This window comes from Molossus molossus, unplaced genomic scaffold (assembly GCF_014108415.1).
Source record: "Molossus molossus isolate mMolMol1 unplaced genomic scaffold, mMolMol1.p scaffold_m16_p_5, whole genome shotgun sequence".
NCBI classification, from domain to species: Eukaryota; Metazoa; Chordata; class Mammalia; order Chiroptera; family Molossidae; genus Molossus; species Molossus molossus.
The window spans coordinates 11,088,170-11,113,355 of NW_023425388.1; the positions used below are offsets into that span (position 1 = coordinate 11,088,170).

At 52.4% G+C, this 25,186-nt stretch overlaps 1 protein-coding gene across 1 annotated transcript in view; it reads right to left on the reverse strand.

Annotated features, from left to right (window-relative positions):
* The window catches only part of SIM2 (SIM bHLH transcription factor 2), a 39,295-nt gene that overhangs the window by 12,310 nt on the left and 1,799 nt on the right, over positions 1-25,186 (reverse strand). Inside the window, exons 2-6 of the mRNA XM_036243468.1 lie at positions 17,285-17,367; positions 14,278-14,367; positions 7,781-7,889; positions 5,103-5,188; positions 2,515-2,714 (exon numbers count right to left, since the gene is read on the reverse strand). Of these exons, the coding sequence (XP_036099361.1) occupies positions 2,515-2,714; positions 5,103-5,188; positions 7,781-7,889; positions 14,278-14,367; positions 17,285-17,367 (568 nt within the window). The remainder of the gene's footprint in view (positions 1-2,514; positions 2,715-5,102; positions 5,189-7,780; positions 7,890-14,277; positions 14,368-17,284; positions 17,368-25,186) is intronic.

Below are 25,186 nucleotides of genomic sequence, written 5' to 3' on the forward strand. Positions count from 1 at the left end.
GAGCCGTTCAGGGCTCTGGGGGCTTGTCTAAGGGCCACCTAGAACCTCAGGCCCTATAAGAGTTCAACTCTATGTGGCAGGAAAACAGAGACGTCTGGCTTCCCCCAAAAGAAAACCAGGCATCTCTCCGGTGTGGGATGAAAGAAGCTTCCCAGACCCTTAAGACGAAAAGTTTCAGAGCAACGGCCCGAACGTGTAAATGAATCAGAAACACATGGATCAAGTTTCTCATCAAAGTGCACATGGCTTTAAAAGTTAAAGGGGAGGGGAAGGGTTTGGCAGCACGCCCTCCTGGTTTTTTCCAACCCTCTGGTGTCGGACGACCTGTCAGAGGGATTCGCCCATCCTTGGCGTAAGTACCAGCTACGGTTTCAAAGTGAAATACCACAAAACCCCCACGAACCAAATTTCAGGTTATGCTGAGTTCAGCTGTGTCTGGGATTATGCTGGTGGGGGGCCACTGCCCTTGTGACTTGGGGCTGCTGGGCTTCTGGCCAGCCCCTCACCGGGGCTCCTGGGTTTGGGCGTCAGAGCCTCTGTCTCCCACCTCACGGGCCATCCTGCCGACCTCCCAGTGCTGGGCTGGCCCCTGTGCCCCGGCTAGGCGGCCTTTCAAAGACCATCAGGCTACCACAGACCCAGGACCAGAGTGAGCGTGAAGAATTCCGCAGAGCATTTCTGGCCCCGTCAATAAACACCTTCAAGGTGACCGAAGTTTAGGAACAGCGTCAAGGCTTTGCTGGAGGCTTCCTGGTGCTCAGAGGATGAACTGCACTCTTCCTCCATCCAGATCGACACCTCTTTCCTACTCCCAGGGCGGGGCCCCTCACCCTAATGTGGTCTTTCTGAGAAAGCCAGTCGGAGGCCCCAGCCCCTGGCCTCCTATCTGCCTGTCCACCCTCTTCCGGGAAGCCCTCCATCTGTCCCTGGAGTTGCAGAGCATGTGGGTTGAACAATTTCGGAAGACCTGAAATCTCTCCTCTGGGGATACCCCTCTCTTCCCTGTTGCAAAGAATTCACCAGGCCTTGGGGGTGGAGCTAGAAAGGTCAAAGAGAAGTAGGAGACAAACAAGGGAGAACCCAGCTGTACCCTCCCGCGCTTCCAGAATAAAGCACGCGGACAGCCGGTTTCCTCCGTCCACTCTGACATCTGCAAGGAGCTCACGCCTCACGGCCAGCTCCCGCCCCCACGCTCGGCCCGGACCCCCGGCCAGCCCTGGACTCTGGTCCCACTTGTCGGTGTTTGACTATTGAATGAGGTGCCACATCCTCTGGAGTCACCTTTACCCACTGCTGGGAGCTCCTGGGAGCACAGTGGTCCTGTCAGGCCGACCCTGTCACATGTTCACCTCTGAGTGGTTCTTTAACGACGAACTGGACTAATCTGACTGCTTGTTTCTCCTAACTGGGTGGATTTGTTTTTCTTCAATAAGTGGTTAAAATGACCAGTTTTAGGTTATGTATATTTTATCACAAAAAGTAAAAAACAAAACAAAACAGTAAATCCTAGCTTCAGGAGATACAGAAAACATAAAAATACAGAGATACCCTTCCTCTGGGAAGGCTCAGCCAGGCCCACCGCAAGGCAGGAGCGGGGTCTGAACACATCCCGTCCGCACAGCTGAGGTCCTTCTAGGAGGCCGAGAGGCCAGGGACTCGCTGCTGATCAGGCAGGCTCTTTACCTGGACAAATGCCTCCCGTCTGTGATCTAACTCCCTCCTTCCCAGCTGCCCTGTGGGTGGGGCAGGCCTGTTTTTTTTATGTTTGTTTGTTTTAACAGATAAGAAACCAGAAGCCCAAAGAGGCCCCACGTGAGGCCTCAAGACTCCTGAGGCCAGCAGCCGCCCTGGGGACGGCCAAGCCTCCGGCACAGACCTCCCCCCCCCCAGAGACCTCTGACCCGGTCCAGCCAGCCAGTGACTCCTCCTCCCTCACTCTCCCCGCTCTCTCTGGGGGGGGGGGGGGTCTCAAGTAGGAGAGGAAGGGACAGTGGGGAGAGCCAGCTCTCGGGCCATTGCAGCCTCGCCCTCCAGCCCAGACCCTGGCGGGCACCTGCCGAGCTGTGGTCCCAGCTTCCCTCCAGGGAAGGCCACCTGTCTGCTCCCAGCCCAGCCCTGCAGCGGCTGTCCTTTCTCAGGTGGCTTCCCGCAGCCTGCGTCAGGAGCCAGACACCTCCCGACTCGCGGCGACGCGAGCAGAATCCGGACACGCGGGCCTTCGAAAGAGGCTGCCTGTGCCCCCAGCACGTTCCCAGAGCAAGCTCAGTGAGATGATGAAGACCTGAACCAGCTTCTAAAAGTCCCCAGAAGCCGGAGAAGCTGGCTGCGTCTGAGTACTAAGGCTGAGGTCATTTCTTTCAATTCGTGACTTGGTTTCACTGAACTCTTCCTAATCTGCATTCTTAGCATGACTTAGTCCTGTCACATCGTGGTTTAATAGTGTGGCTGTCAGGGGCCAGTTTTTACCATCAGTATCTTCTGGAACTCCATAGCAGCCGCAGGTGCCGAACTCACCTGGAATCCAGGAATATCAGCTTCAGGTCGAGGCTGGCCCTGAACATGAACATATTACTGTGCAGCTTGATCTCAGTGATGGCGCTGGGCGGCAGTGACTGGCCCACGGCCACCAGCCCCACGATCTGGTAGCAGGAGTCGTACAGGGACATGTCCAGCATGTACTGCCTGATCTTCAAGTAGCCGCTGCAGTGGATGACCTGGGGAAGATGAGGGCAGGGTCAGCCGCCGGCGGCCCCGGGTTGACTGGCACCCCTCCTCCCGCCTCCTGCTGAACTACCCCCCGCCTGGCTCCACTGGGCTCCACAGCCTAACGCCCAGTTCACTGCTCAGGAGAAACGGAGCTGTTCTTCTTTCTTAAGAAACAATATCACAATAAAATACAAGGGTTGTCTTCCCTAGTAGACTATGTTCACGTAACTGCAGGTTAAGGCTCTCTGCTATATAATGGATTGATATATAATTAACTCACTGCCAAGTTCTCATTAGCTGGCACAACAAAGGTGCGTGGGGGAGCGGACCGTTCCGCAATGTTCACTTCAGCAACTATAATGCTTCCAACGGGGCTGAACTCGGCATCTGTTAACTTGACACTGATCTCACTTGACAAGCTATATCACTCCAGTCCGTTCAGAATCCTTGCAGGAGCATCATAAAAAGCCTCATCTTAAATATATTTTATTTTATTTATAATTCAAGATTTTATCCCCTTGGAAGAAGCAAAAGCCAAGGTGACTATATAGAAACACTTATAACAGTCATAGCCAAAAACCACACGAGAGAAAACGCCGTGTTCCAAACGTCCAGCAGAAACATTTGTGCAGCCCTGAGCCTCAGTATCGGAAGCCTCTGTACGAGTTACAGTCGGCACGCGCTTGAAAGGATCACAGTCACCGCAACAGCAGTGATGAGCAACTGAATGTGTTTTCAAAAGCCTTCCTCCGGGGTTCCTGAGTGTATTCATGGTCTTACAGCTGCAAAAATCTTTACATCCTTCTAGGCTACTCTCCCATTTTACTGACGAGGAAAAGATAGGTGATGTGTTTTGCTTAAGAGTCGACAGTTCAGCCCTGGCCAGTTTGGCTCAGCGGTTGGAGCATCGGCCTGGGGACCAGAGAGTCCTGGGTTCGGCTCCTGCTAGGGGCACATACAAAAAAAAAAAAAGAGCCCTGGCCAGTTTGGCTCAGCGGTTAGAGCGTCGGCCTGCGGTCCGGAGAGACCCGGGTTCGGTTCCCGCTAAGGGCACGTACTTCGGTTGCAGTTTGTCCCCAGCCCTGGTTGGTCGTGCGGGTGGCAGGCACTCGATGTGTCCCTTCACGTCGATGTTTCTCTCTCTCTCTCCCTTCCTCTCTCTCCCTCCCACTCTATCTGTACAAAAAATGGAAAAATATCCTCGGGTGAGGATAAAAAATAAAAAAAAAGATTCGACAGTTTGTAAGTGGTAAAAACAATTCAAGACCCAAGTGTCCGGAAGAGTGTCTGTGGGTGCAGGACAGTGCTGAGGGTTCCCCATCCCTGGGCCAAAGAGGCCTAGAGTCTGGGAAACATATCCTCCAAACTATAAAACAGAGTGAGTTCAAGTCAAAGATAAGAGCTTTGAGTGCGGCTCCGAGGAGGGGCCTGAGGAGAGGGAGGGAAGGCAGACCCTGGGATGGGAGGTGGGGAGGGCATTCCAGACAGAGAACGAAGGTACAGGGACACGAGACTGTCCCCGTTCCCTCACCCCACCCCTTCCTCCTTCTCGAACACTCAGATGCTCCACCAAACAGGCTCCCATCACCTCCACTTCCAGCTCCAGAGAGGGGCCGGACGGCCCAAGGCACGGCTCAGCTCGGATGTCCCCCAACTTGCCCTTTCAGGGCGCAGAGGACAGATGCTGAGGCACAGTACTGCCTGCGGGCTCTTTAGGGGACCTTCTCCTGGATTCTGGAGCTGGCCTGAACCAGGGGCCATGTCCAGCAGAGAAACTAGCCAGGGAGGAGTGGGGGCTGGGCTCAGAGGCCCCAGCTCTGCCCTGAGCTGCCTGCCCTTCTGCTTGTCAGCTGGTGTCCCAGATCACAGAGCCGGCCCATCACACTCCATCAAAGGGCTGCCGCACTTAGACCAGCTAACTGGACTCATTTGTTAAATGAGGTGAGATGCTGCAGGCAGAAGCTCTCCTTTGCCCTCAGAATGGGCTGTAATACTACTGTCATGCACAGCACGGTCGTTATCACCGGATGCGACCGAACAGTCCGAGGGTGACACTGCATTCCGAATGCCCACTGCGGCCTGGGATCCTGCCTGGAACCAGGATGCGCAGTTAACTCCAGGGCAGCTGCTCCAGCCAGACCGACCTGTGTGCCGAGTGGAACCCGCAGGTGCCAAGGTCAGATTCTACCCTCAGCCACGTGGACTCCTGACATCACAGGACGAATACTCCTGGAAGATGCCAGCTCACACCTGCCTCGCAAGCAACATCCCGAGAAAGTTCTACGTAAGGCAGCATGACACGCTGGGTCCCCGTGTCTTCCTCTCTGCAGCCGTTCTTGGTTGTGAAGCAAACTACCAACCTGTGAAGTCACCCCCCCCCCCATGGCTCCTCATACCTTGTACCCGCTGCACGTGAGGCCCGCGTTCCTTTTCGCCAAGACACACTTCATTCGAAGAAAGAACGACCTCTCCATCTCATACTCTGAAAGCAGGAGTCGGGTTAGACTGGCCGGCTGGCCCACCGTGTGTCCCCCCACCTTTATGCCAGCAACATCAATAACCCCTCAGGGCCAGAACAGGCAGCCGGAGGCCTCATCCCAGCAGCCCCGATCCCAGCCCGGAGAGCTTCGCCTGTGGTCCCGGGTGGGCTGGGAGACCAGTCGGGTCCTGGCCGTGGCGTGGCTTCCGCGTGCTCCAGAGGAAGGCAACCTGAAACACGGCCACAGCGAGACCCTGGGAAACAGCAACCCGGCTCACAGTGAGACTGTGTGCAGAGGGCCCAGGGCCTCCTCGTGTAGCCACACAGAGGCCTGGGTGCCAGGAGAACCACCTCGACCAGCCCCGGGGCAGGGCCGAGCCTGCGAGGAAGGCCCTGTGCCTCCAACCCCCTCAGGTGGCAGTTACGGAGTAAAAGTCATGAATCAGCCCCTTTCCCTGGCAGAGGGAACAGCTGTGGGGCACCTCCTGCCAGCCGTGCCCATGGGCACCGAGACTGCCCAGCAGTGTAGACTAGGGAACAGAACCCCACAGACCCGCTGGGCCAGATTGGAGCTTTTGTCGGAGTGACAGCCCTGGATGGACCTCCCTCCCTGTCACCGTCGCTGTGTCTCTGGCTGGGCCACGGCCTGCCTTCTGTTTCTTCCGAGGGCCTCGCACACGAACCTCCGCCCTCACTACTGCACAGCAAATGAGGCCCCTAAGGAGACGCCCTCTGCTGTAGTGAGGGACACCAGCTCTCCGAGGCACCAACGCCAAAGCGCCTGTGCCCGGGTGAGGGCGAGGTCACTCCACTCTAAACAAACAGCCACTGGGTGGTGGTTAATACATTACTTTTTAAAAAAGGGTTACCTCTGGGCAAGGAAGCGCAGCCTTCCGCCCTCCCTGAGGGGTGCCCGGGGCAGGTACGGGGTTCACCTGAGAGGCCTCGCCAGGTGGAAAGGCTGTCATATTTACCCACAGTCCCCTGCCGCGGGCAGGAGGGCTGTCCGAGAGGCAGAGCTTGTTTTAGCAAGGCGCCTTTCTGCCCGTTTCCAGACAAGCCCGCTAGGTCTGAGCAGCATCACACGATCACTAACAGGTTTTGGGGAGAGCCCATGTCTCACCCAATTACCGTAGAACAGAGGGCCAGTTCAGACCCAGAAAACCAAGTCTGGAGGCGTGGGGAAGACAGCGAGCGCTGTGAACCCCGGTCCCGCACACTCAGTGGCTGTGGATGGGTGGGGGGGACCCCGCCCCTCCTGACCTTGGTGCTCCTCCCCTTGCACTGTCTCTGCCGCTGAGCCCCGGAGAGCGGGGGAGGGGCTCGGATGTTCCCAAGCTGTGTTTGCCATCATTTCCTAGTTTTAAGAAGCTGTGCTCCCATGGGAGGGGAGGGTGGCACCGGGGCTGGTGGAGAAGGCCACACCCACCAGTGGACACTGTCAGTTTTAGGAACCATAACTACACAAGGTTCTGAGGAATTCTCTAAGACTTCTGTGGCTTTGCCCCACTTGGGACCACCCCGCCGTGAGAGAGCTAGTTCCAGGTGCAGGGTTCTCTCCTGGCCCTCATTCTGCTGGAAATCCTTCAGACTCTGTCCCCCTGGGGAATTTTGGGACACCACAGTCCAAAGCAGACAAGAGACCCTTGGTCAACATACTGGTTGGTCTCACTGGACTATCAGAGGAAGTTACAAGACCAGGGCCCCTGGAACAGGTTCTCCGGTGTCTTCCAAGCACACATGGCAGTTGTCATTCAAGGGGTCATCTGTGTGACAACATGCTCCCATCCTCCCAGAACAGGCACGCCATGTCTGTGCTAACAGCGCTCACCACAGTAGGGACCCGTCAGGACGGGTGCAGCGACAGGTGGGACCGTCAGGAGGAGGACCATGTCCCCACATGGAGCCAGGCCCAGGAGCGGGCCCTGCCTCTGTGTAGACCAGGCTCCTGAACTGATTGGGGCCATGACAACACCCATAAATCCCCACGCAGAAATAGATGCGGTTACAAATGGATGTATCACACATGTGCTGAAAACAGTTGCTACAATATTCGAACAAGTGGTGATACGCCTGTAAATGTGCTGCTTCATTAACACATTGCATGACAAGACCCAGCCGCACGCCCTCAGAACTCCCCGAATGGCGAAGGAGCAGAGGTTTTAGCGACAGTACGTGGCTTACCCGCTACAATCTAGAAGCAAAGGGAGCGCTACATTTCAACGAGAGGAATAAAATGTAATTTTCCCCATTCAATTTCGCAAACTCAAGTTTTACCCTCGGACCCTCAGTTAAGAAGCCCAGGTCCAGACCTGTATCCAGGAACTCTAAGCCAAGAGCACATTAGGGAGAAGCCTTTACCCCCTACCCAGCACCCAGCACCCAGCACAGTGTCTAGCCCCTGATGGGGGTCAGTAGTGTTGCTTTGAAGGACAGAGGCATTAAAGTTAACCCCACTTGGTGGGTGCAGCGTGTGTGCTGGGGGCCCTGGTTGGGCAGTGTGGGAAGTGAAACCTTCGGGTCACATCCAAGAGCATCACCTGGTTTTTATTCTGTTTTTTTCTTTTTTTTATTCCGTCTGGAGGAAATAAATACCTTGGAGCAGGTGATGGTGAAGAGGCTGGTGGGCCGCGAGGACAGCCGTCATCTCGTCGTGGTCAGAAGGATGGATGTACTCATAAATACTGTTGCCCGTGAGCTCCACCTGCGGCAGAGGAAGGGCAGGGTCAGAAGTCCTCCGGGGCTACGGGGGAGGGGGACACGTGTGTATTACAGGTGTGCACCTGCCAGGGACAGGGTTTCGATCTCGGCTGACAATCCACACCTTCTCCCAGTGCAGAAACACTTTCTTCTCCGAACCGTCTCCCACACTTTCCAACAAGGACAGAGAGGTTGGAGCAGGAGGAACTGGAAGTGAAGAATGAAAAAGGTGTGCCATGGAGGGGGGTGGCCCCGAGAGTCTGGTCAGCGTCCTCCATACCGAGACAACGGGCTGGAGCCTGCGCTCCGTGCTGCCTGAGGGGACGGGTCAGCCGTGGACCAGCGCGTGTCCATGGTGAGGTCCCGAGAGCCTTGTCCCCAGAGGCTGAGGGGCAGGCCATGGCCCCCTGCCCTTGTGGAGGACTTGAGCCCCACAAGGCCTTTCTCCTGGCAGCTCCGCTCCCTGGGAGACATGCCTGGTTCCTAGTCAAGATGACTGTGCTAACCCCATGGCCCCGCCCCCGGGTGTGGCTGGGTGGCCCACCCCAGAGAGCTATGTGACCCTGGGTTCAGACACCACCTACTTCCAGACACACCCCACAGAGGACAGACACGCAGAGGCCATGTCCACGTTAGACAGGACCCTGTTTTGCAGGGACAGGGGCAGGGTGTCCAGGAAAACACCATCATTGTGATCTTTACACAGAAGTCCCAGTGAGTCTGTTCTGAACCTTGCGAAGTTTTCCGTGTTCTCCAAACACAAGTGCCATGACAGGGACGACAGAGAGTCTCAAGACCTGGTCCCCCTCGCCCACCTTGAAATGGGCTGTGGCACACCCTATTCTAGAAACTTCCACCGTCAGAGCAGCCTTCTGAGCAGAGGTGTGGGTCCTACTTTAGAGATGAGGACTGTGAGTCAGTGCACCCGCTATTGATCAGGGGGTCCCCCAGGGCAGTGATGGTCCTTCCAGGGTGGCCAAGACCCTTGGTGGGTGTGCAGAACTCTTGCTGAGCCTGCTCCAAGGGGAGAGGGCGAGCTCCGGGCAGGGCCGGAGGCTGGTGAGTGCCCTGTCCCCAGCCACCCCTTGTTGTTTATGTCTGCGTGAGCCCTGCCGAGGGTTTTGCTGGGAGCCTCATTGCTCTCAATTAGAGCAGAGAGGACGTGAGCTCCGGTAATGGGCAGCCCTGGCTGTGCCACCTCACGCAACTGAACAATCTCGGCTGAAGGGTTTAATGGCGAATTTCGTTCCAAATTAGCATCGAGGCCATCAGCTCTTCACCGGGGACCAAGGGGCCATGGAGAGGTGAAGTCATTCGTCCCACTCCTCTGAGCCAGGCCTTCCAATTTGTTAAGAAGCGTGAGATGCCTTTGTATTCCAAACAAATTACATTTCTGGCCTGCTAAGTAATCTTGTCCCCGACCTGGCGCTGTTCACAGTTCTATTTTCTGCATTATTCATAGAATCTTTCTTTCCAATATTATGCAAACAGCAACGGAGAGAATCCTGTTACAGTCCTCCCTGTCCCCTCCCAACCTGGCATTGTCCTCGTGACCCAATGGATATTTGCCACGGTAGGAAGTTATTACGTGATTTCATTTTTAAAAATAAGCAATAAAAACAAAACTTCCTTCAAGTCATTCCTGGTAATCCTGACATTTAAATGAACTGGGAACATTTCGGCCAGCCACTTGGGACAGGACACTCTCTCTTCCTGAGGGCAGTCAGAGATTCCTGGGAACTGTCAGGTGGACAGCGATACAGGCCAGTAATAAGGGAGTTGTTATTTATTCTTAATTGATTCCCAATTTTCATGGCTTACTTCGAAAATGAAAAAAAAATTAATTTTTTGGTGTTGGCCTATCATTTCTCCCTACCTTTATTTTTAATGGGGGGAAATGATCATTCTGGTTTGCTCCGAGTTCTTATTTAGAAGAAAGTAACTGGTGTCTTTTTAGAGAAACAGCTTCACGTACTTGCACAAAGACCTGCGTCTGTGCGGACAGGGACTCATCGGCGCCGTAACCCCAAAGGGCTCCCCCTGTTTCCTTAGGGTCCTTCTCCTCCTCTGCGTTTGGAGAACGAGAAGAGTGAAGGCCCAGGAACTAAAGGCTTGATTTTCTGACTGTTCGGGTCAGTCAGAAAACTCGAAGGCTGTCGAGGAAGTAAAACAGTCTTCAAATAACGGAAATGTTTTTAAAGAACAAATTCTGGAATGATGAAACAGTGCTGACCTTGACTGAGAATTACGGTTGACATGGTGTTTCCTGTATTTACATGTCTATCCGTGCTTTTGAACACTGGAAGAAATGTGACTGCCTCAAAAAAATTATGGTCGTCGCTATAAAACTCTCCAGGTCTCATACATCAGCCTTATTAAAACAGACCCTCCATGTGATATTTTAGCATTGGTAAAACCCTGGTAACTACAAAATGAATTGCTTTCCTACTAAGAGCTTTTTTATGTTTTGCTGAATAGCTTTTCTTCCTGCCAAGAAAACTACGCGGGATAAATACAGCACTAAATGGATATATTCTGGGTCAGAAGGGGAGAGTCACCCCGGACTCGGAAAACGCACATTACTCTGCTCTGGGTATTTTGCTGACTATGGTAAATTAAGCATTTTAAAATAAGATGGTTTGGGTTTCAGGGTTCAAGTTATGTCAACAAACATAAAACGCTGTCCTTTCTCTTTATTTCAGAAGTGAAGGGATTAGGTCTTATGGCCCCAAACAACGCCATGGCGACTTTTACGGTGTGCTCTGATCGCAAACACCCCGTTTCCTGCCTGCGTCTCCCCAGCAGCTATTGCGTACGTGTCGATGTTCACTTGAAAATAGATATTGGTTCCCTACCTACAGGCTATATAATGTGTGCAACTTGGGAAGGAAATTTAAACCACATGGACACTTGGAAATGTTGGGGGCAATACAACAGGTATACAGAGCTTTCTTCCTTCTTCGAATGGAAGTTGGTTAGTTACAGTCACCTAAACAACACGGACTCAAACCATTTCATGAACTTGCATGATAAAAAGCGCTTCCTCGACTCGACCTCTTCCAAATAGATATGTCTGTCACTAAGAATGTTGCACTGTGTGCTCTGTGTGCGTATCCTCCGGACGGGGTTTCCCAGCCTGCGCCTGCCTGTTCCCCAGCACTTGGGCTGTGGCCTGAGAACTTGCTCTTTGTTTGGTTGTCTCGTCATTTTTGGTGTGAACATCTGACAGCAAGGATCGCGGTGCTCACTCCTTTAAAAGTAAAAACGAACTTAAAAACTCTCCACATAAAGTAGATTCCTTATTCCAAACTTTTAAAAAAAGTTTAAGAAATGGCTTTGAACTGAGATGGGCTTATGACAATCATTTTTACATCCTCAAACAGGTCATTCTGATGGTGGTTCAGGTGGGAAAAAAAACCCACCACTTTGCTATGAATTATCACACGATTATGGCAAACCAAGGAAGGGGCTTATGTTCCCTGGGAGCTGCTAACATAGAATTTAACCCTGAATTAATGTGAAAGATGTCATTACTTAATGAGATAATGTCATTGAGAGTAATTGAAAGTTCTTGGAACACAGAAGGGCACTGTGCAAATATAAGCTATTACTACCACCGTTATTCATCAGGAAACCTATTTCAAGGCTGCTCTTAGACTACTGGGTAAGATTTTATGAACGTTTTTATCTGGTGATTTAAAAAATTGTTAAGTCTATTTTAATAACATTTTCATGTCTGATACATTTGCCTGACTTTTCCCTACTAACAGATCTAAAAGCAAAAACTCTTTTTGGAAAGAGAAGTTGGATATTTGACATCCTCCTCAATATTTTACTCTTTAAATGAAGAGGACAGAAAAAAATACACATTGTGATTCTGCCTGGATTTCCTTCTGCAGAGCTAATCGTGAGCAGGAGGCAAACTCGGGACGTGCTTGTTGTCGCTTGTTTAAACAGTTCACCAGAACACTCCCCAGACTAGGCTCACTTCAGCATTCAAGTGTTTTTGTAACTGAAGACTGATACTAACACAGTCCTGCCGAGAGATCAGGGGAAAAAATAAAAATCAGTTGCCCCACACAGCTTGATGTATCTTTTAATTTAATGGACACTTCTGGAAACATATAGGCGAAAGGCATCTCGGTAACTCTCTTGGGAAATGGCAGTGTATAACGCGGCCCCTCCCCTTTCAAAATTATAGCACAAAATTTTATTTCTGCATTATGACCAAAAGTAAATGTAATTTTAATTTCGATTCTGCTTAGATGTCCTTTTGTGGAGGTAACTGTGAACAGGAGGCAGATTTGTCACCTATCCAGTATTTGGGCCATTTCTAATTAAAGAGGAAAATGACTGAGAGGGATGTGGGATGCTAGACCGAGCAACCTGGCTGAGTCGACTGGGAGGTGCTGGTCTGCCCACAGTGCCTTGCGATGTGACCAAGAGCCCTGTGTGTGCCCACCAGAGGATGGATGCTATCTGAATCAACTTTTGTGCTAATTGAAGTACAGTACTAATGAAATGGTAATGATGTCTGGCTTTTGTGTAGCTCCCTATAGTTTATAAATCACATAAGATGGGCACTTTGATTTGTTTCTTATCACAATCCTGAAGGAGGGGTTGCCTGGGAATTATTTTCTTAAGTTATTGTTCAAGGAGGTGAAATACCGGCCCTATCAAGACAACAAAAACCACGTAACCGAATGCATTTCCCTTTTTGCTTTGACTGCTAGGAAGCTCCGACCTAAATTTAATATTCCAGAACAGTAACTTTGCCTATTCTAAAATATGTTTGGTTAGTCATTTTTAAAGTATGTGAAATGTTTTGTCTTGTTTGTGACACTATTATAAGACTAATCAAAGGTTTTGTAAATCATGACTGAAAAAGTTAAGTAAACCCAAAGGAAAAAGAAATGGTTAAGTACTCTGATCAAGGTCAATCAGCCACAAACCAAGCCAGGAGTAGAAACTAGGCTGGGCACAACTAAAGGGTCTTAAATAATTCTAAACAGGGCAAGGTGAAAATTCAGAGAATAACAACTTTGCAAAATATAAAAAAGAGTAAATTTCATGTTCCCAACAGAATTTTCCATTCTCCAAATACACTACTCTTATGAGTCACGTAGTATAAGGGCCAAGCCTTAGTAAATCTTATCTGGGCAACCTGGTTTCATAAAGAAGAGAAAAGAAAACACCAAACAACTTTAATATGAGATTCACGTTAAAGAACTTCGCATGAAAAACACAGGGGATGAGGGCAGACACACATTGGGAGAGAAGGTTGTAAATAAATTGCAGGTTTAAAAAATGTATAGGCAGAAAAAGAAAAGGAATACACCAGATGCAGATTTCCAAACTGGTGATTTTGTTTTTCAGTGAGAACCCCGGCCACATTAGTTGGCATTTTTATTTTGGCTCAACTACACAAGGGGCTGGTGCAATACAAACTATTCACGGGCCTCCAGGGAGCCCATTTCCTGTATCTAATTAATTCTAGCGTGATGAAAAAGAGCGCTCTGATAATTCACAATGTAAAGAAACATTTAGTCCCTATACGTAACAAAAAAAAAAGTGGCTTTGAGAGCCATGTTCCACACCTGCTAAATCAGAAATGTGAATGGCAACGACCAGTTAGAGTCCCCCCATCCCATCCGGACCCACTGGCCACCACCGGCCCAGACTGCAGCCAAATTCTCCAGCAAACCCTCTGCTGGATGGGGATACATAAAGCTGAGTGCAATTCTTTCCTCTAGGGGATGAACCCCCTTTTAAAAAATGGTTCCAGAAAAATCAGTAATATTTAAATGTTCTAAAGAAACCAGGACCTTGCTGTGCAAAACAGTAGTAAACTGAGTTTTATGAGTTTCTATCACAAGCATATAAAATGCTTTACTGAAACGACCACTGAACTGGAAAAACTCAGGAAAAATTACCCTGAATTCCATGTGAACACTCATAAATCTACCCCCTTCTTTCGCCCTCCCCAAAGCACATTCTGCATAAAATCCACGTTCCCCATCAGCTTTCCTAGCAACGCACAACACCACGTGCAGGCCATCAACCACGGTCAGAAAAGTCCCCCTTTGTGAAGCTCCTGGTAGTGACGGAGTCTTACTGTATCAGCAGAGTCCAGGCTATTGAACACAACCTCAGAACAAGGCTGGCTGTTGCAAAGACATACTGGTCATTAACCCCAAAGGAAAAAGAAAGTAAAAAAGTGAAATGTAACACGGAGAAGAAAAGCCCCGCGGGACAGCCTAAGGAGAGGATTTTGCAATTTTGGATTACGCTCCTTCACAAAAGCAGATGCTTGAACACCCTGCTTGGGTAAGGCTGCCAAGATCCACCAACATATAATATTTAAGTTGCACATAAAATTAGGTACTACTTACCTGGGACAAGCCTAAATGGACAGAGGCTGTTTCCGAGATATACATGATTTTGCCATCAGATGCTACCACAAAAACAAATCCATCCAAAGTCTGGAAAAGAAAAAGTGTCATGGTAAGAGATGATAGTTATACATTAGACTTAAATCGAATAATTGTACTCTCGCTGGGATAGAGGACTGTATAAAATATTATTACCAACACGCATTTGTCAAATGCAAAAAACAGAGCCCAGCACCATAAGGGTTGTAAGTTACACCACTCAAGGTTTAGTTCCCGCACCAGGCTTTCAAATGCTTTTAAAGCACTGTAAAAACAGTCTGACATGCACATCGCAAAAATCATGCAAAACATTTGAGAATTCCTATCATACCCAGTTTAAATGTAGTAGCTTTATTGTTTGGGGTTATTTTAGCACTTAGCACAAATCCGGAGTTCTATGGTACTTAGGGGACAATCTACCACTATATAGACCATTTTATGTCATAATTGGCAGTGTTTATACCACTAGGACATACACTTTATTTGCCACGATTTTCTAGTTACCCCTAAGTACCATTTGAATAATAAATTCCGAACACTACCACTCCCCAGAAAAGAAAATACCGGGTTATTTGAACAGACTATGTCTACAGAATTAATTATTTCAAATAACCTTTGCAAAATTCAAGGAGAAAAAGTATCAATTTCTGAAAAATTAAAACAACATACATGATATTCTGATTTTGCCGAAGTTGGCCAGCCCTCAAAAAAAATAAAGTAAAATTATGAGAGGTAATTAAGACAAATAAAAAGGTACTCAGTATATTTATGCATGGCAAGGAAAAAGGACTAAATTATTTTTGAAAAAGGAAACTGCATTTTATTTACCCATTCATATTTTAGATCTGGGACCAAAGAAAAGCAATAAAATTGGTGAAAGATCCATACAACCCACAATGCTGCCCCCGTAAAAAAATATTCCAAATTAATTTCTGGCCACAAATTCTATTTTTACAACATGTAATTGAAACCAGATTACCTTTGGTTTTTCTAAATCCGCCCCCTCTTTGGAGGGGGGCCTAAAAAAGAATGTAGCAGAAACGAAACTTGAAAGATGCCCTTACATTATATTCTCCCAAGTAGGATTTTGCTGCAAAAATCCTTTGCCAACCAAACTATCATTACCTTTCCCTGTGCTGAGGTGGAAATCAACATCTTGATTAGAAGCCATACTTTCACGTTTCTAACTCAGCTACAAAATATTTTCCCAGCTAAACTCCGTTTCAAAAATACAAACTACACAGCAATTTCGAAAGCTGTTAATGTTTTGGCACATTTTGCATTCTTGCTCAACTCCAAAACCCTTAAAGAGATACATTAATGAAATAGCCTCTGACAGTGAGCCATATGAGTAAAAGAAAAATTATCATAGTAAATTCTGCGAGTTGCCAGCAGTAGCTAAAAATAATATCCTTAATGGAAAATGCTGGGTACGCCTTCATAGCTTCAGGTTTTGCTTGTACGTGTATTAACTGCAAATGAACTCTTCCGCACACCGCTGCGGGATTAATTAAAGAAATGTTCAGTGGACGAGCGGAGGATGCTGACTTTGCCGCCAGGTTTTTACTGGAGTTCCCAGGCACTTAGTCGTCCCTGATATTAGTGTCACTTATAATATGTAGGAGTATCTAACATGCAACACGCCGCGCTCGGAGCTGGAGGTGCGCCTGGCGGGCGGGCAGGGCCAGCGGGCAGGGCTCCAAGAGCACCATTACCCGCGGGGCTGCCACCCCGTTCGCTTTCCGCTGGAAAAGCTTCAGGTTTCAAATATGCCCCGGATCTGCTCTTCCCCAGAGCACGCATTTTAAAAAATAAATCACACTGGGGCATTCGGGGCAAAAGAGTTTTGAAAAGATCTGCTTTTTCGAAATGCGGAGTTCGTGGCTGACTCTGACCCAAATCACTGCGTCCCGCCGCCAATTTTTTTTTTTTTCTTTTAAAGAAAACACAAAATAGAAGAAGGAAATGCAAAATAGCTCTCGGTAGGCATTTTTCGATGGCAGAGACAAATGACGGGAGGGGGGAATGAATCGGGTCGTTGATAAGGCTCTGTAAAGGGCATTTGAGAGACCCTGAAACGCGAGGCATTGCTGTCCCCACCTAGCGCCAGCCACCACTTGGAACTGGCCCTGGAACTGGCGAGTCTTGCGCACGGTTACCCGGCACGCGCGCCCCGGACCCTGCCGGGGAAACCCGAGGTCGGGGGCGTTTAACAGCTGAGGGCTGAATGGCTCCGGGCTGGGGGCGCTAAGTGGCTGACCACAAACCAAGCCAGGACTCCGGAGGCCGCACCACGTCGTGAGCCGAAGGCTCAAGTGCTGGACCTTTTGGATGGAACCCGGCTCCACCGCTTGCTGTGTGACCCCAGGCATGCTGCTTAACCTCTCTGGGCCTCAACTTCCTCCTCTAAAAAATGGACTTAAGAACAGAACCCATTCTAGGTGGTGGTGAAGCCGGTTGATACCGTAAGATTTAGAACAGAATCGGGCCCGTAGTACACGCTCAATAAATACCAGCTGTTAATATTCTCTTAGTGATGCTGTGTCTCCTTTCTTACGACCCGTCCAAACAGACCCGAGTGTCAAACGCGTTGGAGCTGCCCCACTAGGGTTCAGGGCGAGCGCTCCATAAAGTTTGCTGGGGGAAGTAAAGGCTGGAAAGAGCTTAACCAGGCCCAGGGGCGCCCAACGGCCGAGGACCCCGGGGCTAGAGTCCTGGGGCTGAGGGGCGGCCAGGCGCGGGGTAGGCCGGGCGTGACTCTAGCTGAGACGAGTCCACCCGGTCGGGGCCTTGGTTGCGGGGCCTCGGGGCGACCTCTGCAGCCTGTTGGCGGCCTATGGATCCCCTCGGTACTCTTGCAGGAGGGGAACCTCGAGACCGCGGCGTCCGGGTCCCTAGGGAGCGCCACCCAGGCGCTGACAGGCGCTGTCGGCAGCCGCGACCTCCCCCTTCAGCCCGGCGGCCTTACCTGCAGCAAGTGCGACCCCAGCTCCTTGGCGACACTGTCTAGGGGCCCGGCTCGGCTCGGCTGTCCCCACGCGTCTCCTAAACCTGGGCATTGGAATAAAACGAATCAGTCAAGGCAGCGCCCAGCCAGAGCCCGGGCGCCCAGCAGGGCGCGGGAAACCCGTCGCCCGGCCCGGCCGCCCAGAGGCGCGAGCGTCCCTCGGCCCCCAGTTAAAAAGAAAAAGGCCAGAACCGGAATTCCCGCCGCGGCCTGGGCTCCAGGCGCCCCGCACGCCCGGAACCCACTGGGCCCACCGCTCGCGTGGGTCGCCCACGTGCTCACGACTCGGAAACAGCCGTTTTATTATTTGAAACGCCACAAAGTAATCTAATCTGCTTTGCTGAAATAGGCCATCCTCGTAGCCGAACGGGGATACTGATTTGACCCATAAATATTCCCCCAAAGATCCTGCCTCAGGCAACCGTGCATTTTCCCAAAGACAGAGAAACCCAGAAAAAACACCCGCGCCGCCCAGGAGGCAGATTTTCCTGCATTAAAAGTAAAATAGAGTAAAAATCCTTTTCAACCTCAGGGCGCCCCCAGGAGCTCCCTCCGCTTCCAATCCAGGAACTGAGGCGTGGGAAGGGTTTACCTGGGGGCTCCCGGGGGGAACAGTGATAGATCAAAGGCGGTGAGAGCCCCATCTACGCTCGCAGGTAACCGGGAGGCGTCTGTTGTCACGTAGTTAGGGTCCCGCAGCCCCTCATTTTCCTAACAAATCCCCCCCCCCCCCAGGCCTCCTGCTCCTCTCGACGGCCACCTCCCGACGGCCACCAGCGCTGCAGAGAGCACCCGAGGAAAGACCACCCTTCCCAGCAGGACCTTGCTCTTCGTTGCCCTGGGCTCAGCGGCTGGGACCCGGGCGATCCAGGCTTTCCTCTGCGTTCTCCGGCGGAGGCAGAGGAGCCAGGTGAGGTTGCGGCATAAGCGCCACCTGGTAGAACACACAGTCGGTCCCTGGAGCCTTCCGCGGGGGGTCGGGCCAGGATCCTCCAGTTAGCGCTGCGGCGCCCGAGGCGCAGTGGCGAAGGCTGTGACCGCTGTCTCGGTCTGTGCCCCATTCCCTTTGGTGGAAAACGCGCTCCCAGGCTCCAGGCCCCAGGCCCCCTCTTGCGCCGCTCACCCCCAACCACCGGCCCGTGTGGGGTGGGCTGTGGGTCCCCTTGGCGCCTCCGCCTTCCCCCAGCGGTGAACTGCAGGTCAGACCGGCGCCCTGCCGCTGCGCATCCGGAGCGCCGGACGAGGCCAGACTCGGACTCGCTGAACCTTGGCCAGCCACCGCGAAGACTGTTCCTGGGATCCCAAAGCCCCTCTAAGCGCGGTGGCAAATGAAGAGAGTCGCAGGGCAGGCACTTGGGGTCTCCCCACTGTCCCGAAGGGAACCGGGGCTTCGCGTCTCTGGTGGCTTTGACCCCAGGAGGTGGAACCCCCGGCCCAGGGCAAGGTAGCCACCCTGACCTGGAGCACCTCAGGAGCCCTGCCCCGCCCCCCCAGGCTTTGGGGACCCTTCTCAGTGAACTTTGTTCCGCAAAAAAGGGGAGGATTATCTTTTATTTCTCCAACTGGGTTCTAGAAATCAGGGACACATCTTTGCCTCCCCAGAAGGAAGTAGCTCATTCCCAAATATCCCAATCTCCAAAATGTGATCACGACCCCTCAGCCTCCACCATGTGGACAAAGTTGTCTCTTTAACCTCAGGAATTCACTGCCCTCCACCCCGCTCCCAGGGAGGACCAGTGGCCACAGCAGGATGCCACTGCCTCTCACTCGGGTCCTCACTCCCCAACAGGCAGTCGGCGGGCAGTGCCAGTGTTTACTCCATTTAACTAGAACTAGAAAGAACCAAAATTTAAAGGCCCTGAGGCTTTGAATAAAGAAATAATTTAATAAAGACCCAGGAATTCTGATTTCGGAAATTGGACAGATACACTCTGATAACTGTCCTTTACCCTACTCTGGGTGCTGTCCCGGGTTTGGGCCAAACCACCCTTCCTGGCTCAGCCGGGAAAGTGATCATGGCCTCCTGGCATTGGTCTCTGGAAGGGTCCTTGCCAAGGGAGCTGGGAAAATCTGCACCATTGGGAACGATCCCCACACTAGACTCCCCTTCCCAGCCCTCTGAACAGCCTCGCGGAGGCTCTGGCCTCAGTGTGCGCTGGGTGCATGGGGCAATTTCCGCATAAGTCCAATACCCAGCTACTTGGAAAGAGCCTGTTCTCTTACATCATTATAATTTTCCCCATATTTTCCCAAAGATTCCGTTTTTGGGGAGGAGATTTGATCAGAATGCTCCTTCTAGACCTGGTGGCAGAGATGGGGGTGTGAGTGGGGGTGGCAAGAAGTTCCCCTCAAGCATCCTACCCATGTCACCCCACCCTGGGGTGACAGCACTTCCAGCTCTTCCATTAGAAACCGCTGTGGGTGAGGTCTTTTTACTTGGCTCATAAAAATCGACTTTGGGCAGAAGGCAGAGACTAAATAAATTAAGGTTTGTAACCACTATGCTCCCCAAAAGTGCGGCGCTGTGTGTGTGGCCCTTATCTGGACCTAACAAAGGACTTTGTTTGAAAAGTGAGGGGCGGAGTTGAAGAAAACACTGGGCTAAGCTCTTCCAAGGGTATTAACTTTTGGCCGTCTGTCCTGCCTAAACCCGGGAGCCCTCCGGCTCAGGGACTGCAGGGCAGCAGCCGGAGTCCCACGCCCAGCCTGTGGCTCCCCAGTCACCAAGGTTTGGGTCCCACTTGCCCTACAGCAGGGGAATCCTCTGGGGACTCCTTGCCACTGGGAATCCAGATGGCCAGGTCATGGGGGTGGGTGTCAGCCACCTGGTCAGAGGGAAAAGGAGCAAGGTAGCCTCTTTCCCTTCCGACTTCCAGGGTTGTCGGAACAACCCTGCACCTTGGCACTCACCTGGCTGGCTGGTCAGTTAAAACGCAGCAGGCCCTCCTGCCACTGAAGCTATCTAAATAGGGTCCCTCATCCCTGGGCGCTCGTTAGTCAGTCATCAACCAGCTCTTAGTGCTTGCTGTGCCTGGGTTCCCCTGGGAGCTCTGCCCTCCAGGGGCACAGCAGAGGGGTTCCTTCACTGTGAGGCAGGGTCACAGTTCTCCCAGGAGGGGACACATGAGTTGAGACCTACTAGAGGCAGCTGGTTTGCTTTCCTCTGGACCCAGGAACAGCTCACTGTGGCCAGTGACCACTGGGTGCAGCCCCAGAGAAATGGTCCGGACCTTGGTAAGAACTCCCAGGATGGTCAGTGATTCTCTCCCTTCCCCAAGGACAACCTTGGGTGTCAAAGCTGGTCACAAAAACACTGCTCACAAGGATCTTGTGGTAATTAAATGGGGTTAATAACAGGGTCCTGACCCCACCCCTAACCCTCCACAGAAAGCTGGACGTGGAATTGGGGAAAACCGGGGCAGACCTTCAGGAGCCCTCCTCACCCCACCCCCACCCCACCCCTCAGGGACACTCTGGGGTTTCACCTCTCCCTGCCTCCTCCTCCCTCGTTTGAAGATGCTGCTGGGCCAGTCTGGACAGTCTGATCTCCAGCAAGCACCCTGACCACCAACCTTTATTTCTCACCTCTGAAATGGGTTTGTCTGGGGACTGAATGAACTGAACTCAGTGGAAGGCGGGGGTACTTGCTGTGGCTGCCACCACCTTGGTCTTACCTTCTCTTGCTCTCCCACTCCTTCCCTGCCTCTAGCCTTCTCCTCTGCCTCCCCCAAATACTGTCCCCTCGCAGGAGAGGAGACATGATATTGGGGAGCTTGATCTCTCTGTGGTTGTGGGCCATGTCAGGACACAAGGTCACACTCCCCACTGCAAACCACTCCAAAGTCGAGGGGAGGGGAAGGACCCCACGGCTGCTGGGCCCTCTTCTCGATGCTCTCTCCCCTCTCCCCAAGCAAGGGAGCCAGCATCTAATTCCTGCCAACACCCCCCAACACACTTACACACACACACATTCAGGGCACTAGCAACCTCAGGCAGCGGGCTCAGGGGTTGCTGGCACCAAGCCCTTGGGAGATTGTAATGTGAAGAGCTTGGGGCCAACCCACCTTCCTGCTCCTGGAGAGCCCAGAGCTGGTGACTCTGGACACCAGGCAATCCTCATGGCTGTGGGACCCCTCCACACACTTCGTCTTTCCCCTGCCTTGGGACGCTGCACCTCTCTGGTGCCCCTGAAGAGCTCAGCCTTGCTCCAAACCATCAGTTGTACAGTGGGCCAGAGACAGGCTGTGAAGGGGGTGGTTGGTAGGGGTGACCCAAGAAGGCCACACAAGCGCAGAGGGGTAGAGCAGGGAAGGAGGCATCCAGTTTGGCCTTGCCCCATGCCAGTGTTGTCTGTGCTCAGACAACAGACACAGGACCGCCCTCCTCGACCCAACACCTGATTCTCAGACCTTGAAGGATGGATGGGATGGAACCCTGGCCACCACACAGCACCACCACCACCGGGAACTGAAGACGCAGCGTGTGCGCTCCCGTTCCTCCCCTCCAGCGGCCAGGGCCCCAGTCCCCAGATCGCCTTTCACCAGGGCTGGGAGCGTCCTGTTCCGCAACGTGAGCTTTCCCTCCAGGTCCTTCCCGGACCTGGTGCACAGCCTGGCAGGCTTCCAAGTAGAGATGGGAGAGGGTTGCAAAAATCCGCGTTCTAATAAATAAGTCTGCTTTTTAAAAAATCTACATGACTTCAGGCAGCCGTATAGAAAGGCCCGGCTCTGTCCCCGTCTGTTTAGTGGTGTCTAACCCCACCAAACCCTCTGAACCAAAACTTGTAGATTCCCGACAACAATTTTTAGGACAGCATCCCTCCTCCCCAGGGTGCTCCCGTGTGTGTATGTGTGTGTGTGTGTGTGTGTGTGTGTGTGTAGGGGGCGGGAGGCTCTGCCTAAATCTAAACGCAGACAAGTGCCACCACTGGAATAAGTCAGGCCGCCAACCCTACTTTTCTTGTGTGTGGATGAGGTTTACGTTCTTTTAGGTAAAAGGCTGAGATAAATGTTCCAGTTCCTTCCTCATCTTTCACCCAATCCTGTCTTGGGTCTTCAGGTCTGGGGACGGAGGGGTGGGGTGGGCTCTGTTTGCCTTTTTACAGTCAGCCTCAGTTTCCAATTCCATTCCTGAATTGGCATCTCTCGCCAGTTCCTCCGGCCAGTCCTTCTTGCGCAAGGACCCAAGGGGAACTGCAGGCTCTGCCCCTCCGCTGGGGCTCAAATCTCTACTCCAGGGAAGGGGCCTAACCCTCGAGGTTGGCCAGGGAGTTCCTGCAGCTCTGACTCTGCCTGACGTCCCTCCCGAAGCCCAGTATAGAGCACAGGATGGCAGAGCTGGCCCTGGGTCACCGGCAGCTGCTGTGGACAGCGCGGCAGAGTTCACTGCCCCTGGGTGCTCCTGTATTCCAAAGCACCCCTCTCCTGAAGGAAAGACCACACTGCAAAGAGAGGGGCAGGCCCACCGCCCCAGTGCCTCCCTGAGCCCCCGTGTCCCCCGCCTCTCCAACCACCCTTTCACTCCCAAAGTCCACCTCTTATTCTTAGTTTACTGTTAAAGGGGAGAAAATGTGGGGATCCAGAAAACAGTGGGTCTTGCCAGTCCCCGCAGTCCACAGAGTGAGGCACTGTGCTGTGGAACAGTGTGTGGCTGGGGACACGCAGTGAGCTTGCAGGAAGCAGTCTGGAGTAAGAACAGGTTAGATTTCCACCTGCATGGCCAGGCTCCTCACACTGATCTCAGGAATGCTGTGCAGCCATGGAGTTGCTAATGGGCCCATTTCACAGGCCAGGAGACTGAGGTCTCCTGGGGCAGCTTGACCGAGCAGAGCCTTGAAAGGCTGTAAAAACTGCCAGCAGCCCCGAGCCTAGGCCATCCCAGGCAGGAGTATCCACCTTGGCTCCTTTGGCCTCCCTCTGGGCCCGCTGGTCTCGTTCTCCCCGCCCACTCGGGGGCTCAGAAGGAAAGGAGCCGAGGCAGAGGCCCCTTCAGCAGGAGAGCCTAGGCTCACAGGCTCTCTCTTGCCCTTGCTGTGGACCTTGGGGGAAAACCCAAGTACGAAGCGTTCCTCCGGTGATTTCTGTGGTTCCTTCCGATTCGACTATTCTTTCTCTGACTCCCAAAGTCCTAGATACTTCTTTGCGCAGAGACCCTGCCTGCTCCAAGGCTGCAGAACAGCAAGGCAGTGCTTGGCATGTGGATTCTGCTGGGCATTTTCCCATCAGAGGCCAAAAGCCCGGTAAATCCGGGCGCCAGCCACCGCCCAGGATGGCTTTGGCTCTAAAACCTGCCTGACACCCGCACCCTGACCCTGGTGGGTCTCTCAGCCCCCTCCCAATCCTGCACTACACCCCCAAACACAGATCTGAGTCCCCAGAACAGGTTAAACCAATTACAGTGCCTCTTTCTCGCCCTGCCCTTGGGAGCTACTGAAGGGGTGAGCAAGTAATTTTGGATAATTGAGCACTTTCTAAACGAATCATTTTCTCTTCCCCTGGCACCCAGTGTCACAGCTCTTTGCCCCAAAACTGATTTGAGGGAAAACAGTGCAGCTGCCCAAAGCTGCAGGCCAGGGGCCTCTGGGTGCAAAGGCAAGTCCAGAGGCTGCTTGTCTACCCCTCCAGGCCAGCGCCCTCACTCCAGTTCTGCAGGAAACTTGGGGTCAGAACCACCGCCTCCTCCCCATGCTCTATCCAGGATCGATTGCTGCCGAGCTGGTCCAAAACTCTAAGGCCAAACAGCTCCCCCCCAGATACTCGTGGAGTTCCACGATCACCCCTGCAGACGCATAGGCCACCCCTCAGCCAGGCCACTACTGAAAAGCACAGGGGCCGGTGCTCAAGGTCCAGACCCCCAACTCTTGCAACAGGCTCAGAGCCAAGCAATTCTGGACCTAAACTCCTAGAGACTGGCTTTCCAGAACTGGAATGCACAGACCCAGTTTAAATATCTGCAGAAGCAGTATATCCACAACTTCCTAATTTTTAGCAGGCGTTCCTGGAAATCCCCCAAACAACATATGGCTTACAATTAGCCCTCTTTCTTCAGACTCCTTTTCTACCTAACTTCTAGCTTGTTTGAAATCATCAGCAACTAATCATGTAAACGTTGGATTGTTTCTTTGTATGTTATTTTCAATGGGAGCAGGGGAGGTGGGCGTCTTGCCTGAGTCCACACCTACCTTGTAGCATTCGGATAAAGAGACAGAACATGGGAACACACCAGTTACCATCACTCCTTCCAGGGTGCGAAGCATTTGGCCAGTGTAAAACCCAATTCTCTTTTAATTTCACTGAAACTTCAGATGCAGAAGAAACCTCTGCTTCCTGGGTGGAGGGGTCGTCCTTGGGCGGGCAAATAGCCACGACTGCCCAACAGCTCCTCATTTGATCAGGGTTGGAAAGAGAAAGAGTGTATGCTGGGCTCCGGTGGGCAGGTCATGGGCTTCTGCTACCTGGAGGAAAGCGCCCGGTGGTGGCTGCACAGCCCAGCTGGGAGGCACCAGTGAGGCCAGGCCACTGCTTCGGCCCCCTCAGCTCCCAGGCCAGCCACACTGTAAGCTGGACGTCAAGCTGGCCAACAGGCCCTCATTGCTCCACCCGTGAGGCGGGAGGCCGTGTGAAGTGCAGCTCCAGACACAAAGATGATTAGAACAAGCTTAGCACTGCAAATTTGAGCGTAGGGACTTTGGGCCCATCACCTGGCTGGAGACTGCCTCAATGGGGGAGCCTTGGGGTGTTGGAGGACACCTGTCACCGCACTGCAGAGACCCTCTAGTGCCCTGCCGCTGAGGTTGTACCCCTACTCGGGCACAGGCTTCTGGGGCTCCAGAGGTGGCACAGCCCTGTGGATGCTTTGCCACCT